The sequence below is a fragment of the Theropithecus gelada genome, chromosome 19, assembly GCF_003255815.1.
Source record: "Theropithecus gelada isolate Dixy chromosome 19, Tgel_1.0, whole genome shotgun sequence".
Classification (NCBI taxonomy): Eukaryota; Metazoa; Chordata; class Mammalia; order Primates; family Cercopithecidae; genus Theropithecus; species Theropithecus gelada.
The window spans coordinates 45,489,030-45,506,354 of record NC_037687.1 but is presented as its reverse complement, the minus strand read 5'-3'; the positions used below and the strand labels follow the sequence as shown (position 1 = coordinate 45,506,354).

The following is a 17,325-nucleotide window of genomic DNA, read 5'->3' as shown; positions in this document are numbered from 1 at the left end:
TGCCGGTATAAGGATCTGGATCTGTCAGTATCTGAGGAGGTAGGATCTGGCCCAGGTATGAGGATCTGAGTCTGTCCATGTCTGAGGAGGCAGGATCTGGTACAGGTATGAAGATCTGGGTCTCTCCATGTCTCAGGAAGTAGCATCTGGTACAGGTATGAGGATCTGGGTGTGTCCATGTCTGAGGAGTTAGGAATCTGGTACAGATAGGAGCATCTGGGTGTGTTCGTGTCTGAGGAGGTAGGATTTGGTGCATGTATTAGGATCTGGGTCTGTCCATGTCTGAGGAGGTCGGATCTGGCACGGATATCAGGATCTAGGTATTTTAATGCCTGAGAAGGTAGGATCTGGCCCTCGTTTGAGGATCTGGGTCTTTCAGTATCTGAGGAAGTAGGAATCTGGTACAGGTATGAGGATCTGGGTCTGTCAATGTCTGAGGAGGTAGGAACTGGCCCTGGTATACGGATCTGGGGTCTCTTCATGTCTGAGGAGGTAGGAAACTTACAGGCATGAGGATCTGGGTCTGTCAATGTCTGAGGAGGTAGGACCTGGCCCTGGTATGCGGATCTGGGTCTCTTCATGTTTGAGAAGGTAGGATCTGGGTCTGTCCATGTCTGTGGTGTCTGCGGAGGTAGGATCTGGTGCAGATATAAGGATCTGGGTCTTTCAGTGTCTGAGAAGGTAGGATCTGGCCTTGGTACGAGGATTTGGGTCTGTCAATATCTGAGTAGGTACGAATCTAGTACAGGTATGAGGATCTGGGTCTCTCCATCTCTGAGGAAGTAGCATCTGGTACAGGTATGAGGATCTGGGTCTGTCTATGTCCAAGGAGGTAGGATCTGGTACAGGTGTGAAGATCTGGGTCTGTCTATATCTGAGGAGGTAGGAACTGGCCCTGGTATGGGGATCTGGGTCTGCCCATGTCTGAGAAGGTAGGATCTGGCCCTGGTATGAGGCGTATGAGGATTTGGGTTTGTCAGTATCTGAGGAGGCAGGATCTGGGTGCAGGTACAGGTATGAGAATCTGGGTCTGTCATCGTCTAAGGAGGTAGGATCTGGCCCCAGTATGAGGATCGGGGTCTGTTCATGTCTGAGAAGGTAGGATCTGACTCTGATATGAGGATTACAAGCATCTGGGTCTCTCAATAGCCGATGAGGTAGGATCTGGGTGTGGGTATAAGGATCTGGATCTCTCAGTATCTGAGGAGGTAGGATCTGGCCCTGGTATGAGGATCCGAGTCTGTAAATGTCTGAGGAGGTAGGATCTGGTACAGGTGTGAGGATCTGGGTCTGTTCATGTCTGAGGAGGTGGGATTTGGTACACGTATTAGGATCTTGGTCTGCCCATGTCTGAGGAGGTAGGACCTGGCCCTGGTATGAGGATCTGGGTCTCTTCATGTCTGTGGAGGTAGGATCTGGGTCTGTCCATGTCTTAGGAGGTAGGATCTGGCCTGAGTATGAGGATCTGGCTCTGTCCATGTCTGCGGAGGTAGGATTTGGTGCAGATACAAGCATCTAGGTCTTTTAATGTCTGCGAAGGTAGGCTCTGGCCTTGGTGTGAGGATCTGGGTCTTTTAATATCTAAGGAGGTAGGAATCTAGTACAGGTATGAGGATCTGGGTCTCTCTATGTCTGAGAAGATTGACTGTGGTACAGGTATGAGGATCTGGGTCTGTCAGTGTCTGAGGAGGTAGGATTTGGCCCTGGTGTGAGGATTTGGGTCAGTCAGTGTCAGGAGTTAGGATCTGGCCCTGTTATGAGGATCTGGGTCTGTTCATGTCTGAGATGGTAGGATCTGGCCCATTAGGATTTTGAGGATCTGGGTCTGTCAGTATCTGAAGAGGTAGTATCTGGGTGCGGGTATAAGGATCTGTATCTGTCAGTATCTGAGGAGGTAGGATCTGGCCCTGATATGAGTATCTGAGTCTGTCAATTTCTGAGGAGGTATGATCTGGTACAGGTATGAGGATCTGGGTCTGTCCATGTCTGAGGAGGTAAGATCTGGCACAGATATAAGGATCTGGGTCTGTTCATGTCTCAGGAGGTAGGACGGCACAATTATAGGGATCTGGGTCTATCAATGTCTTGAGAATGTAGCATCTGGCCCTAGTATGGGGATCTGGGTCTTTCAATATCTGAGGAGGTAGGAATCTGGTACAGGTATGAAGACCTGGGTCTCCTCACAACTGAGGAGGTAGGAGTCTGTTACAGGCATGAAGATCTGGGTCTGTCAATGTGTGAGGAGGTAAGATCTCTTCCTGATATGACAATCTGGGTCTGTCGGTGTTTGAGGAGGTAGAAATCTGGTACACGTATGAGGATCTGCATCTGTCAATGTCTGAGGAGGTAGGACCTGGCCCCGGTATGAGGATCTGGGTCGCTCCATGTCTGAGGAGTAGGATCTGGATGTGCCCGTGTCTGAGGAGGTTGGCTCTGGCATGAGTATGAGGATCTGGATCTGTCCATGTCTGCGGAGGTAGGATCTGGAGCAGGTATAAGGATCTGGGTCTTTCAATGTCTGAGAAGGTACGATCTGGCCCTGGTATGAGGATCTGGGTCTTTCAATATCTGAGGAGGTAGGAATCTGCTATTGGTATGAGGATCTGGGTCTTTCCGTGTCTGAGGAGGTTGGATCTGGTACAGGTATGAGGATCTGGGTCTGTTCATGTCTGAGAAGGTAGGATCTGGCCCAGTAAGATTATGAGGATCTGAAGTCTGTCAGTATCTGAGGAGGTAGGATCTGGCCCTGGTATGAGGATCACGGTCTGTCAGTATCTGAGGAGGTACGGATCCAGTACAGGTGTGAAGATCTGGGTCTGTCTATGTCTGAGGAGTCTGGTACAGGTGTGAGGATCTGGGACTGTCAGTGTCTGAGGAAGCAGGATCTGGCCCTGGTATGAGGATCTGGGTCTGTCCCTGTCTGAGAAGGTAGGATCTGGCCCTGGTATGAGGCTTATGACGATCTGGGACTGCCAGTATCTGAGGAGGCAGGATCTGGCCCTTGCATGAGGATCTGTGTCTGTCAATGTCTGAGAAGGCAGGATCTGGTACAGGTGTTAGGATTTGGGTCTCTCCGTGTCTGGAGGTAGGATCTGATACAGATGTAAGGATCTGGGTCTGTCCATCTCTGAGGAGGTAGGATCTGGTACAAGTATGAGGATCTGGGTCTCTCCATGTGTGAGAAGGTAGGAATCTGGTACAGATACAAGGATCTGGGTCTGTTTAGGTAGGATCATGTCTGAGGAGGTAGGATTTGGTGTGGGTATTAGGATCTGGGTCTGTCCATGTCTGAGGAGGTAGGATGTGGCACAAATAGAAGGATTTGGGTCTATCAATGTCTGAAAAGGTAGGATCTGGCCCTGGTATAAGGATCTGGGTCTTTCAATATCTGAGGAGGTAGGAATCTGGTACAGGTATGAAGATTGGGGTCTCTGTATGTCTGTGGAGATAGGAATCTGTTACAGGCATGAGGATCTGGGTCTGTCAATGTGTGAGGAGATAAGATCTGGCCCTGGTATAAGGATCTGGGTCTGTCAGTGTTGGAGGCGGTAGGAATCTGGTACATACATGAGAATCTGCGTCTTTCACTGTCTGAGGAGGTAGGACCTGGCTCTGGTATGAGGATGTGGATCTCTCCATATCTGAGGAGGTAGGATCTGAGTCTGTCCGTGTCTGAGGAGGTAGTGAGGATCTGGGTCTGTTCATGTCCGCGGAGGTAGGATCTGTGGCAGATATAAGGATCGGGGTCTGTTCATGCCTGAGAAGGTAGGATCTGTCCCATTAGGATTTTGAGGATCTGGGACTGTCAGTGTCTGAAGAGATAGTGTCTGGGTGCCGGTATAAGGATCTGGATCTGTCAGTATCTGAGGAGGTAGGATCTGACCCTGGTATAAGGATCTGAGTCTGTCAGTGTCTTAGGAGGTAGGCTCTGGTACAGGTGAGAGGATCTGGGTCTGTCCATGTCTGAGGAGGTAGGAATCTGGTACAGGTATGAGGAACTGGGTCTCTTCATGTCTGAGAAGGTAGGATCTGGCCCTAGTTTGAGGATCTGGGTCTTTCAATATCTGAGGAGGTAGGAATCTGGTACAGGTATGAGGATCTGGGTCTCTTCATGTCTGAGGAGGTAGGATCTCTCCCTGGTATGAGGATCTGGGTCTGTTCATGTTTGAGGAGGTAGGACCTAGCCCTGGTATGAGGTTCTTGGTCTCTCCAAGTCTGAGGAAGTAGGTTCTGGGTCTGTCCATGTCTGAGGAGGTAGGATCTGGCATGAGTATGAGGATCTGGGTCTCTTCATGTCTGCAGAGGGAGGATCTGGCTCAGACATAAGGATCTGGGTCTTTCCATGTTTCAGAAGGTAGGATCTGGTCTTGGTATTAGGATCTGGTACAGGTAGGAGGATCTGAGTCTCTCCATGTGTGAGAAGGCAGGAATCTGGTACAGCTACAAGGATCTGGGTCTGTTCATGTCGTCATTATGGGTCTGTCCAGACATCTTTCAATGTCCAAGGAGGTAAGAATTTGGTACAGGTATGAGTATTGGGTCTCTCCATTTCTGAGGACGTAGGAATCTGTTACAGGCATGGGGATCTGGGTCTGTCAGTGTCTGAGGAGGTAGGACCTGGCCCTGGTATGAGGATCTGGGTCTCTCCATGTCTGAGAAGGTAGGATCTGGTGCACATATAAGGATCTTGGTCTGTCAGTGTTGTGGAAGGTAGGATCTGGCCCTGGTATGAGTATCTGGGTATGTCAGTATCTGAGGAGGTAGCATCTGGCCCTGGTATGAGGATCTGGGTCTCTCAATATCTGAGGAGGTAGGATCTCATACAGGTATGAGGATCTGAGTCTTTCAATATCTGAGGAGGTTGGATATGGCACAGGTGTGAGCATCTGGGTCTGTCTGTGTCTAAAGAGTTGGAGCTGTGTGCAGGTATGAGGCCTTGGTTCTGCCAGTGTCTAAGGAAGTGAGACTGGGCACAGATATGAGGCTCTAGGTGTGTCCATATCTGAGGAGGTAGGATCTGGTACCAGTATGAGGATCTGAGTCTCTCCATGTCTGAGGAGGTAGGATCTGGTACTGGTATGAGGTTCTGGGTCTGTCAGTATCTGAAGAGATAGTAGTCTGCTGCAGGTATGAGGATCTGGGTCTCTTCATGTCTGAGGAGGTGGGAATCTTGCAGGCTTGAGGATCTGGGTCTGTCAATGTTTGGGGAGGTAGGACCTGGCCCTGGTATGAGGATCTGGGTTTCTCCATGCCTGAGGAAATAGGATCTGGGTGTGTCCCTGTCTAAGGAGGTAGGATCTGGCGCAGATGTAAAGATCTGGGTCTTTCAGTGTCTGAGAAGGTAGGATCTGGCCCTTGTTTGAGGATCTGAGTCTTTCAATATCTGAGGAGGTAGCAATCTGTTACAGGCATAAGGATCTGGGTCTGTCAATGTCTGAGGAGGTAGGACCTTGCCCTGGTATGAGGATCTGGGTCTCCCCAAGTCTGAGGAGGTAGGATCTGGGTCTGTCCATATCTTAGGAGGTAGGATCTGGCATGAGTATGAGGATCTTGGTCTGTTCATGTCTGAGGAGGGAGGATCTGGTGCACATGTAAGGATCTGGGTCTGTCAGTGTGAGAGAAGGTAAGGTCTGGTCCTGCTATGAGGATCTGGATCTGTCAGTATCTGAGGAGGTAGGCTCTGGCCCTGGTATGAGGATCTGGGTCTGTCCATGTCTGAGGAGGTAGGATCTGGTACCAGTATGAGGATCTGGGTCTGTTCGTGTCTGAGGAGGTGGGACCTGTGACAGGTATGAGGCCCGGGGTCTGTCTGTGTCTGAGGAGGTGGGCCCTGGCACAGGTATGAGGCCCGGGGTCTGTCCGTGTCTGAGGAGGTGGGTCCTGGCACAGGTATGAGGCCCGGGGTCTGTCCGTGTCTGAGGAGGTGGGCCCTGGCACAGGTATGAGGCCCTGGGTCTGCTGGTGTCTGCAGAGACAGGGCCCAACATCTCAGGGAAGACCCCGGTAAGCTCTTCAGTTTGTCTTGTGGCTGTGGTCAGTTCCACGTGTAGTCTGCCCTGTTGGTCTTCCCGTGTGTTGCCAGCGCCTGCCTGCTGTCTTGCTTCCTGGAGGTGGGTTGGGCCAGGGCCCTCCAAGATACCCCTGTGCAAGACCAGGGACAGGGTTTCCGGCAGGAGGTGGGGGGCGGGGTGTGCCGGCCCTCCCTCAGCACCTTGTCCTGTCTCTCCTAGTGGGTGGGAGGACGCTACTCGCTGTGGTCGGCCATCGGACTCTCCATTGCCCTGCACGTGGGTGAGTGTGTATGTTTCTGTGTCTTGTAGCCCCCGTGGGAGACAGGGTAGGGGGCTCGTGTCCCTGAACATCATGCTGTCCTCACAGGCTGCTGGCCTCTCTGCAGCTGGCTGGGATATTTATTTCATGTCCATAGGGAAGGTCTGGGTTTTTTTGGGTGTGCGGGTCGGCCCCCGTCTCTGCCCCTCACACCTGCAGTCCTGTTTCTCTCCTATCCTAGGCAGAGTCAGATCCCTGCACTCAGGGCCACCTCTCACTGGAGGGGCTTTGTCTAGGCCTGAGTCCTCCCATGTCGTGTCTTCTGGCTCTCCATGCAGCCTTCCTTGGTTGCAGAAGATGCTGTGCCCAATGCCCACAGGACGCAGGGTGTGGCCACTTCTGTTGACTCTGCTTTTGTGTCACAGGTTTTGACAACTTCGAGCAGCTGCTCTCGGGGGCTCACTGGATGGTGAGTGCTGAGGCTGGTTCTCTGCCAAGTGCTGGCCAGAGGCGTGTGTGTTGGTCCTGGTCCCTCCCCTTTCTCCCCCACTGTCCTGTCCCTCCCCCTCCCCGTGCAGCTGCTCAGCTTCCACTCACCCTGCTCCTGTTTCAGGACCAGCACTTCCGCACGACGCCCCTGGAGAAGAACGCCCCCGTCCTGCTGGCCCTGCTGGGTATCTGGTACATCAACTGCTTTGGGTGTGAGACGCATGCCATGCTGCCCTATGACCAGTACCTGCACCGCTTTGCTGCGTACTTCCAGCAGGTACCAGCTGCCAGACCAGGCCTTGGAGTCAGCAGGGCCTGTGGGGGGTCTGGGAGGTCCAGGAACCTGGGTTTCAGCTCCTCCAGGAGCTCTTTGCCCCATTGCCCTTGGGCCTGGCCAAGGTCCACCTGTGCTCCTTGTCTCAGGATGAATCTTTGTAACTGAGGTTGGTTCCAGTTGAGTGTCATCTGAGTTTGACCACCATGGGAGGGGCATGACTGGTGATCATGTCGCCCTGGCTAGGGAGGTCCTGGCTTGGCTCAGGGGATGTTTCTCAGCTGGGGTCACTTCTTTCTTGCACATCACTATGCATGCCCAGCATAGTGTCTGAGGACGTAGGATCTATCCCTGGTATGAGGTCCTAGGTCCATTAATATCTGAGGAGGCAGGATCTAGTACAGTTACGAGGATCTGGGTCTGTCCATGTTAGAGGAGGTGGGATTTGGCCATAGGGTGGGGCTGCAAGCTGGAATCCCTTGTAGCCCGTAGTACCTTTATGTTTCCAGAAAAGCAAGTCTCTATCTAGTCTGTGGTAGCCTCTTTGGACTACGTGGTCCTCTTCTGCCTTGGGATCTCCAGAGCCCCTAAGAGGCTTAGCAGACCCTTTCCTAGTCACATTATATCCCAGAAAGCTTTTCCGCAACTGTCCCTGCTTTTTTTGTTTTGAACAGATTCTCATTCTGTCACCCAGGCAGGAGTGCAGTGGCACGATCTTGGCTCACTGCAACCTCCGCTTCCTGAGTTCAAGCGATTCCTGTGCCTCAGCCTCCCAAGTAACTGGGATTACAGGCATGCACCACCATGCCTGGCTAATTTTTGTGTTTTTAGTGGAGATGGGGTTTCACTATGTTGCCCAGGCTGGTTTCGAACTCCTGGCCTCAAGCGATCCACCTGCCTTGGCCTCCCAAAGTGCTGGGATTACAGGCATGAGCCACCAGGCCCGACCCTGTCCTTGCTTTTGTTTAGTACAAAGCCAGTCCCTGTCCAGCAGCTCTTGAGTTGCTTTGGGCAGGTACAGAAGGCTTCACCAACACCTGGAAGCAAATCCTGTGATTGAAGGAGAGGCCAAGGTTCCTCAAATCCCAGCTGCCTTGGTGAGGGTTGCCATGACCAGGGCCCAGGTGAGTGCCCAAAGCCTAGCGTCTAGTTGAGGTGACAGCCCTCAAAGGCTGTACTCTAAGCCGGGTGTGGTGGCTGATGCCTGCAATCCCAGCACCTTGGGAGGCTGGGGGCCATTGCTTGAGGCCAGGAGTTCAAGACCAGCCTGGGCAACATAGCGAGACCCGGTCTCTACAAAAAAACCCACAAAAACTAACAATAGCTGGGCATGGTGGTGCAGCACCTGTAGTCCCAGCTACTTCGGAGGCTGAGGCAAGAGGTTTGCTTGAGCCCAAGAGGTCGACGCTTCAGTGAGTTACGATTCTACCACTGTACTCTAGCCTGTGTGACAGAGTGAGACTCTTTCTCTTGGGGAAAAAAAAAAAGCTGTGCCCTCTGGACCCCAGCCTGCTCTCCCTTAAGAAATGAGTTGATTTTGTGACCGATTTTGTCTTTAGGGAGGTCCTTGCCTGACCTCCAGACCCACCTTTTCCTGGGCATGAGTCCTTCTTGCACCGTGGCCTAAGCTGGAAAGGTTGGGAGGCTGTGTCCTCACGGGTGCGGGGAGGAAGGGGATCGTGCCTGTGGACACGGGTGCAGGTCCGCCTCACGGGGCCAGGGCAGGGTGGGTCTGTCTGGAGCATCTGGGCAGAACTTGGGCGTGGTGCAGGAAGGAGCAGGATTTGGGTACAGTGTGTGAAGGATCAAGATTTGCAGGTAGAGGGTTGGGTTTGTTTTTTTTTCTTTTCTTTTTCTGTTTTTTTTTTTTGAGATGGAGTTTTGCTCTTGTTGCCCAGGCTGGAGTGCAGTGGCGAGATCTCGGCTCACCACAACCTCTGCCTCCCGTGTTCAAGTGATTGTCCTGCCTAAGCCTCCCAAGTAGCTGGGATTATAGGCATGCGCCATCACACCTGGCTAATTTTGTATTTTTAGTAGAGACAGGGTTTCTCCATGTTGGCCAGGCTGGTCTCAAACTCCCAACTTCAGGTGATCCGCCCGCCTCGGCCTCCCAAAGTGCTGGAATTACAGGCTTGAGCCACTGCGCCCGGCTTCTTTCTTTCTTTTTAAATGTTCTTTCATTCTGCCAAGGGCTGGGTTTCTCTTCCTTTTCCAGGGCGACATGGAGTCCAATGGGAAATACATCACCAAATCTGGCACCCGTGTGGACCACCAAACAGGCCCCATTGTGTGGGGGGAGCCTGGGACCAATGGCCAGCATGCTTTTTACCAGCTCATCCACCAAGGTAGGCCCGTGTGGCTGGGCAGGGTGGCGTTGGGGAGGGAAAGGATCTTCCAGAAGAGATATCTCACTTAGGTCAGTGCCCTCCTCTAGGCTGTATGGCTAGCTCCCATGGGCGGGGGTCATGTGGGTGACCACAGTGCCCTTCACAGGCACCAAGATGATACCCTGTGACTTCCTCATCCCGGTCCAGACCCAGCACCCCATACGGAAGGGTTTGCATCACAAGGTAAGAGCCCCCATCTGGCCCCATCTGGAGGGTCTGGCTCACATTGTACCCAGACCTCTGGAAACCTGATGCATTGGTTAACAATCACGTTAGTTTTCTATTCCTGCCATAACAAATGACAACAAACATGGAGGCTTAAAACAACACTCTTTTTTTGAGGATGGGGAGTAGGGACAGAGTCTTGCTGTGTTGCCCAGGCTGGAGTGCAGTGGCGCGATCTTGGCTTACTGCAACCTTCCCCCTCCCAGCCTCAGGTGATTCTTACGCCTCAGCCTCCCAAGTAGGTGGGACTATAGGCACTCACCACCACGGCCTGCTAATTTTTATATTTTTGGTAGAAGGTTTCACTGTGTTGGCCAGGCTGGTCTTGAACTCATGACCTCAAGTGATCCACCTGCCTCAGCCTCCCTAAGTGCTGGGATTATAGGCATAAGCCAACGCACCTGGCCTATCTCAAGAGTTTCTGAAGCTCAGATGTCCAGCAGGCCCTGCTGTATCTCTGCTTAGAGTCTTGCAGGCTGAAATCAAGGTGTCATCAGGACTGTGTTTCTTTCTGGAGACTTTAGGGGGAAAGCCTTTTCTGTGCTTGCCAGGTGGTTGGCAGAATTCATTTCTGTATGTTTGTGGAACTGAAGTCCAACTTCTTGCTGTGGGCTGAAGGTCCTTCTCAGATTCTCAAGGTCACCTGCATTCCCTAACTTGTGGGCCTCTTCACTGCAGAACCAGCAATGGCAGGTTAAATCCTTCTGAAGCTTTGATTCTGTCTTGCCATTTCTGTTGCATCTCTCTGACTGACTTGTTTACCTTCTGTGGGGAAAAGAAAGATCAGACTGTTACTGTGTCTATATAGAAAGAAGTAGACATAAGAGACTCCATTTTGTTCGGTATTTGAGATGCTGTTAATCTGTGACCCTACCCCCAACCTTGTCCTTGCAAGAGACATGTGCTGTGGTGACTCCAGGTTTAATGGATTTTGGGCTGTGCAGGGTGTACTTTGTTAAACAAGTGCCTGAAGGCAGCTTGCTGGTTCTAGTGCAGTGCTGCTCTTTATGCACTAAAAAGGTTTATGGAGATGTTTACATATGCATATCAAGGCACAGCACTTTTCCTTAAACTTATTCATGTCACAGAGAACTTTATTTATACGTCTTACTGCTGACTTTCTCCCTATAATGATCCTATTATCTTGCCACTTCTTTTTCTTTAAGATGGTAAAGATAATTATCAATAAATACTAAGAGAACTCAGAGACCCGCGCTGCCGTGAGTCCTCTGTATGCTGAGCTCCGGTCCCCTGGGCCCACCTTTTCTTTCTCTATTACTTTGTCTCTGTGTCTCATTTCTTTTCTCAAGTCTCTCGTTCCACCTAATGAGAAACGCCTACAGGTGTGGAGGGGCAGGCCACCCCTTCACCTTCCTCCTCTACATTTTTCTTTTATTCCCTAAGTGACAGCATCGTGCTATGTTGTCCAGGCTGGACTTCAGTGGCATGATCACAGTTCACGGCATTTTCGACGTCCCAGGCTCAAACAATCTTCCTGCCTCAGCCCCCCAAGTAGCTGAGACTTACAGGCACACACCACCATGCCTGGCTAACTTTTTTTTTTTTTTTTTTTTGAGACGGAGTCTTGCTCTGTTGCCCAGGCTGGAGTGCAGTGGCGCGATCTCGGCTCTCTGCAAGCTCCGTCTCCCGGGATCATGCCATTCTCCTGCCTCAGCCTCCTGAGTAGCTGGGACTACAGGCGCCAGCCACCGCGCCTGGCTAATTTTTTGTATTTTTAGTAGAGACGGGGTTTCACCGTGGTCTTGATCTCCTGACCTTGTGATCCGCCCGCCTCGGCCTCCCAAAGTGCTGGGATTACAGGCATGAGCCACCGCGCCTGGCCTAACTTTTAAACTTTTAGTAGAGACGGGGTTTCACTATGTTGCCTGGGCTGGTCTCCAGCTCCTGGGCTCAAGTGATTCTCCTGCCTCGACCCCCTAGGATTACAGGTGTGAGCCACCACACCTGGCCCTCTTTTACTTTTAAGGGCCAGTGTGATTAGATTGGGCCTACTAGATAATCCAGGAAAATCTCCCCTTTTGTTTATTTTATTTTTATTTTTTAATTTTAGAGATGGCATGTCACTCTGCTGAGGCTGGAGTGCAGTGGCCCAATCATAGCTCACTACAGCCTTGAACTCCTGGGCTAAAGCAATCCTTTTATCTCAGCCTCCTGAGTAGGTGGGACCACAGATGTGCACCATCCCTAGCTATTTCTTTTCTTTCTTTTTTTTTTTAAAGAGACAGAGTCTTGTTCTGTTGCCCAGGCTGGAGTGCAGTGGCACAATCAGGCTCTCTGCAGCCTCACCCTCCTGGGCTCAAGCAATCCTCCTACCTCAGCCTCCTGAGTAGCTGGGAACAGGCAAACACCCAGCTGATTTTTTAATTTTTTTATTTTTTGTAGAGATGGAGTCTCACTTTGTTGCCCAAGCTGCCCTCAAACTCCTTCACAGAATTTATTGTGCCTTGTCTTAGGTGTGCAGAGCAGCATAGGGTTACAGTAACAGTAGCACAAGCTTTGGAGTCAGTAAGCTGGGTTGAATTCTGATTCTTCCCATCTATAGTTCTGTGATCCAGCACTGTGGACTTGTGGAACCTAAGGCTCTACTAGAACAGGGCAATGATGGCTTTCCTCCTTAGGATCTTAGTATTATTATTATTATTTTTTCGAGACACTTTTTCACTTTGTTGCCCAGGCTGTAGTGCAGTAGTGCGACCTTGGCTCACTGCAACCTCAGCTTCCTGGGTTCAAGCAATTCTCGTGCTTAAGCCTCCTGAGTAGCTGGGATTACAGGTGCACACCACCATGCCCGGCTACTTTCTTAGGATCTTAAAAGATAGATGTTGGTAAAATTGTTAGCAGGAACCCGGCAAGTGGTGCGTAGTTCGTTCGTTCTTTTTTTTTCTTTTTTCTTTTCTTTTCTTTTTTTTTTTTTAGCTCTGTTGCCCAGGCTGGAGTGCTGGAGTCCAATCTCAGCTCACTGCACCTTCTGCCTCCCAGGTTCAAGTGATTCTCCTGCCTCAGGCTCCTGCCTGATTACAGGCACGCGCCACCATGCCCAGCTAATTTTTTTTGGTATTTTTAGTAGAGACGGGGTTTCACCATGTTGCTCAGGCTGGTCTCGAGCTCCTGACCCCGTGATCCACCCACCTCGGCCTCCCAAAGTGCTGGGATTACCGGCGTGAGCCACCGTGCCTGGCCACTGGTGTGTAGTTCTAAAAGAGCAGTTATCACTGTTCCCTGCCTTGTGGTGTCATTGGATGTGTTCCCTTCGCTCCAACTGAGCTATATAGTGAGTGACCCAGGCTGGGACTGACCCCTGCTGAGAAGTGCCAGGCGGTCTTGTCCCTCTGCCTGAAGCTCAGACAGTGCTCTCAAGCATAACTGATGTCTCGCTCATCAGATCCTCCTGGCCAACTTCCTGGCCCAGACGGAAGCCCTGATGAGGGGGAAATCAACGGAGGAGGCCCGAAAGGAGCTCCAGGCTGCAGGCAAGAGTCCAGAGGACCTTGAGAGGCTGCTGCCACATAAGGTCAGCACTTCTGCATTCGGCTTTGGGGTGCATGCTGGAGTTGGAGGTGTGAAGCTGTGGCACCAGGCAGGGGCTTGGGGCATGCCTGGCTTGTCCTACAGAGTGGGAGGGCCTGTCCTCACAGACCTGTACATCTCAGCCTCTGGGGCAGGGCGTGCTTCCCTTCAAGGGGTTGAGGGATCAGGACTCACTTGGAGACATTCCTTGGTGTTTTCTGCAGGTCTTTGAAGGAAATCGCCCAACCAACTCTATTGTGTTCACCAAGCTCACACCATTTATGCTTGGAGCCTTGGTCGGTGAGTGAGTAGGAGAAAGGTCCTGGCTTGGGGTAGGTTGGAATGGGCTTGCGGAGCCCTGACGTGCCCTGTCTGTCCCCTCTGCAGCCATGTATGAGCACAAGATCTTCGTTCAGGGCATCATCTGGGACATCAACAGCTTTGACCAGTGGGGGTGAGTTGCTCACTCAGGGGAGGGCCAGGAATACCTTTGGGTCGGCTAAGGGATTTCAGTAGCAACGTTAGAGCCTTCCCCATACCACTCTAACCTTCTTTTCTTGGCAGAGTGGAGCTGGGAAAGCAGCTGGCTAAGAAAATTGAGCCTGAGCTTGATGGCAGTGCTCAAGTGACCTCTCACGATGCTTCCACCAACGGGCTTATCAACTTCATCAAGCAGCAGCGCGAGGCCAGAGTCCAATAAACTCATGCTCAGCCGCAGCCTCCTCTGTGATTCCTCTTTCTCTTGTCCCTGCTCCCCAGAGCCGGCACTGCATGGTCCTGGACACCACCCAGAGCGCCCTCTGGTTGTGGGCTTGGACCACGAGCCCTTGGCGGGGAGGGCTGATCTCAAATTGCTACCCCCAGCCCCTCCATGTCTTCGCTCCCTCTGTGTTACAACTGGCTGAAGTGTTTTTGTGCAGCTGACTTTTCTGACCCACGTTCACGTTGTTCACACCCCATGTAGAAAAATAAAGATGCCACAGAGGAGGTTGTAGGCTCAGCCTCTGATTTTTTTCCTGCGATGGTGCTTTATGTAGCAGAAGGCAGGAGCGCTCAGTAGGACGCAGCCTGTGCCTCCGTGGACACTGAATACTAAGTGGTGAGCGGGTCTAGAGTGGAGCCAGGTGCTTTCAGAAGACAGTAGTGGGGTGGGAGCACAATCAGTCAAGAGGGCAACTTGGCCTGTGTCACCAAATCCTAAGACTGTTTTCCACTCCTCACCTCTGTGACTGGAGAAATTGGATACTCTGTTCACTCTGGTTCTGCAAACTGCATTGAGATGATGTTTGTTTGGGGTGAATTCCTGGACACGACCAAGGGTGACTGCCATCTCCTGGCAAGATGCTCAGGTAGTTCTTTCACTTTAAAAGGCAGATAGATATTGGAAATAGGATTTTTTTTTTTTTTTGAGTATCGCTCTGTTGCCCCGACTGGAGTGCAGTGGTGCAATCTCGGCTCACTGCAACCTCCGCCTCCCGGGCGAGTTCAAGCTATTCTCCTGCCTCAGCCTCCTGAGTAGCTGGGATTACAGGCACACACCACCACGTCGAGCTAATTTTTGTATTTTTAGTAGTGAAGGGGTTTTACCATGTTGGGCAGGCTGGTCTTGAACTCTTGACCTCAGGTGATCCACCCGCCTCAGCCTCCCGAAGTGCTGGGATTACAGGTATGAGCCACCACGTCCGGCACAATTTTCTTTTTTTTTTTAAACAACTTATTTTTTTAGACAGGGTCTTGCTCCATTGCCCAGGCTGGAGTGCAGCGGTGCCATCACAGCTCACTGCAACCCCAACCACTCAGGCTCAGGCAGTCCTCTTGCCTCAGCCGCCCAAGTAGTTGAGACTACAGGTTGTGCCACCATGCCCTGCTAGTTTTTTCATTTTTTGTAGAGACGGGTCTTGAATTTCAGGGCTCGAGAACCTCCCACCTCAGCCTCCCACAGTGTTGGGATTACCAGCCTATTCAGAATTTTTTTTTTTTTTTTGAGACGGAGTCTTGCTCTGTCGCCCAGGCTGGGGTGCAGTGGCCGGATCTCAGCTCACTGCAAGCTCCGCCTCCCGGGTTTACGCCATTCTCCTGCCTCAGCCTCCCGAGTAGCTGGGACTACAGGCGCCCGCCACCTCGCCTGGCCAGTTTTTTGTATTTTTTAGTAGAGATGGGGTTTCACCGTGTTAGCCAGGATGGTCTCGATCTCCTGACTTCGTGATCCACCCATCTCGGCCTCCCAAAGTGCTGGGATTACAGGCTTGAGCCACCGCGCCCGGCCAGAATTTTTTTTCTTAGAGACACGGTCTTCATTGCCCAGGCTGGACTGCAGTGATGCAGTTATAGCTGACTGAAGCCTCAAATTCCCAGGCTGAGGTGGTTTTCTCACCTCAGCCTTCCAAGTAGCTGGGTCCACAGATGCATGCCAGTGTAAGGCCTCTGAGCCCAAGCTAAGCCATCATATCCTTTGTGACCAGATGGCCTGAAGCAACTGAAGATCCATAAAAGAAGTGAAAATAGCCTTAACTGATGACATTCCACCATTGTAATTTGTTTCTGCCCCACCCTAACTGATCAATGTGCTTTGTAATCTCCCCCACCCTTAAGAAGGTTCTTTGTAATTCTCCCCCCACCTTGAGAATGTACTTTGTGAGATCCACCCCCTGCCCGCAAACGTTGCTCCTACCTCCACTGCCTATCCCCAAACTTAGAAGAACTAATGATAATCCACCGCCCTTTGCTGACTCTTTATGGACTCAGCCTGCCTGCACCCAGGTGAAATAAACAGCCATGTTGCTCACACAAAGCCTGTTTGGGGGTCTTTTCACACGGACACGTGAGACAGCCAGTACACTCAGCTCATTTTTAAATTTTTGTAGATCAGTGTACTGTTGTTTAAAGAAAAAAAAAAGTAAGAAAACTAGAAAATAAATTTTTGTAGTGATAGGGTCCCACTGAGACAGGAGAATAGGGTCTAGAGACAAGGGAGCGTTCACTTCAGCCTCTGATTGGTGGCAGGCCAAGTCTTTATTTACATAGGGTGTAACCAAATAGGAAACCTCTAAAGGGTACTTAAACCCCAGATTTTCTAAACAGGGCACTTGCTTGAGCCTCCTCCTGCTTTGTGGAGTGTACTTTCGCGTCAATAAATCTGTGCTTTTGTTCCTTCTTTTGTTGCTTTTTTGTGTGTTTTTTCCACCTCTCTGTTCAGCATTCCAAGAACCTGGACAACCTGTAGTCAAGACCCTGCCCTGGTGACACCACTGTGTTGCCCAGGCTTATCTTGAACTCCTGGGCTCAAGTGATCCTCCTGCCTTGGCCTCCCAAAGTGTTGGGATTACAGGTGCAAGCCACCGTGCCCAGCATCATAGGGCCTTTTACAGCTGTCAGGTTGAAGTGTGATAAAACAGGATTAAACAGGTTGCGTCTCCAGGTCCTTGCTGGGCTAAAGCCGAACATCACAAAGGCTGGTGCTTCCTCCTTTGAGGTGTAAATCCTTGAAAACATACGTTTCCTTTGCATACCATGTTATGAATCCTAAAATAATGTTTTTGCAGCCTGCATTTTAAAAAAGTTAGGTTTATTGGGGTGTAATTTACATATAGTAAGATTCACCTTTCTTTGCTATACAGTTCTGTTTTCACAAGTGTATATACAGTCTTATAACCATTACAGACAAGATATACAGCATTTTCCTCACCCTCAGAAGTTCCTGACACTCTTGTGGTCCAGTCCTACTCCCTCATCCCAATTCCTGACTACCATTGAACTGATCTTTTTTCCCCTGAAGTTCTGCTTTGACCAGAACGGCACCTTTTGTGTCTGGCTTCTTCCCATGATGCTTTTGAAATTCACCCACGTTGTGCTGCAGGAATTTAAAAAACTGTATTGTGTGGCTGGGCGCGGTGGCTCACACCTGTAATACTAATACTTTGGGAGGCCAAGGTGGGCAGATCACCTGAGGTTGGGAGTTCAAAGACAGCCTGATAAATATGGAGAAACCCTGTCTCTATTAAAAATACAAAGTTAGCCGGGCGTGGTGGCACATGCCTGTAATCTCAGCTACTTGGGAGGCTAAGGCAGAAGAAGGGCTTGAACCTGGGAGGCAGAGGTTGCGGTGAACTGGGATCATGCCACTGCACTCCAGCCTGGGCAACAAGAGAGAAA

The 17,325-nt window shown here is 51.0% G+C and overlaps 1 protein-coding gene across 4 annotated transcripts in view; it reads left to right on the top strand.

Annotated features, from left to right (window-relative positions):
• The window catches only part of GPI (glucose-6-phosphate isomerase), a 47,290-nt gene extending 33,117 nt beyond the window's left edge, over positions 1–14,173 (top strand). For 3 of the 4 annotated variants that reach the window (XM_025365950.1, XM_025365946.1, XM_025365947.1), the window contains 9 exons: positions 6,231–6,291; positions 6,696–6,739; positions 6,884–7,036; positions 9,249–9,378; positions 9,527–9,603; positions 13,049–13,177; positions 13,398–13,473; positions 13,561–13,627; positions 13,738–14,173. In XM_025365950.1, coding sequence (XP_025221735.1) covers positions 6,231–6,291; positions 6,696–6,739; positions 6,884–7,036; positions 9,249–9,378; positions 9,527–9,603; positions 13,049–13,177; positions 13,398–13,473; positions 13,561–13,627; positions 13,738–13,873 — 873 coding nt within the window. In that variant the 3' untranslated portion in view covers positions 13,874–14,173. The remainder of the gene's footprint in view (positions 1–6,230; positions 6,292–6,695; positions 6,740–6,883; positions 7,037–9,248; positions 9,379–9,526; positions 9,604–13,048; positions 13,178–13,397; positions 13,474–13,560; positions 13,628–13,737) is intronic. The other variant, XM_025365948.1, reaches the window with a different exon arrangement.
• Positions 14,174–17,325: the final 3,152 nt, after the last annotated feature.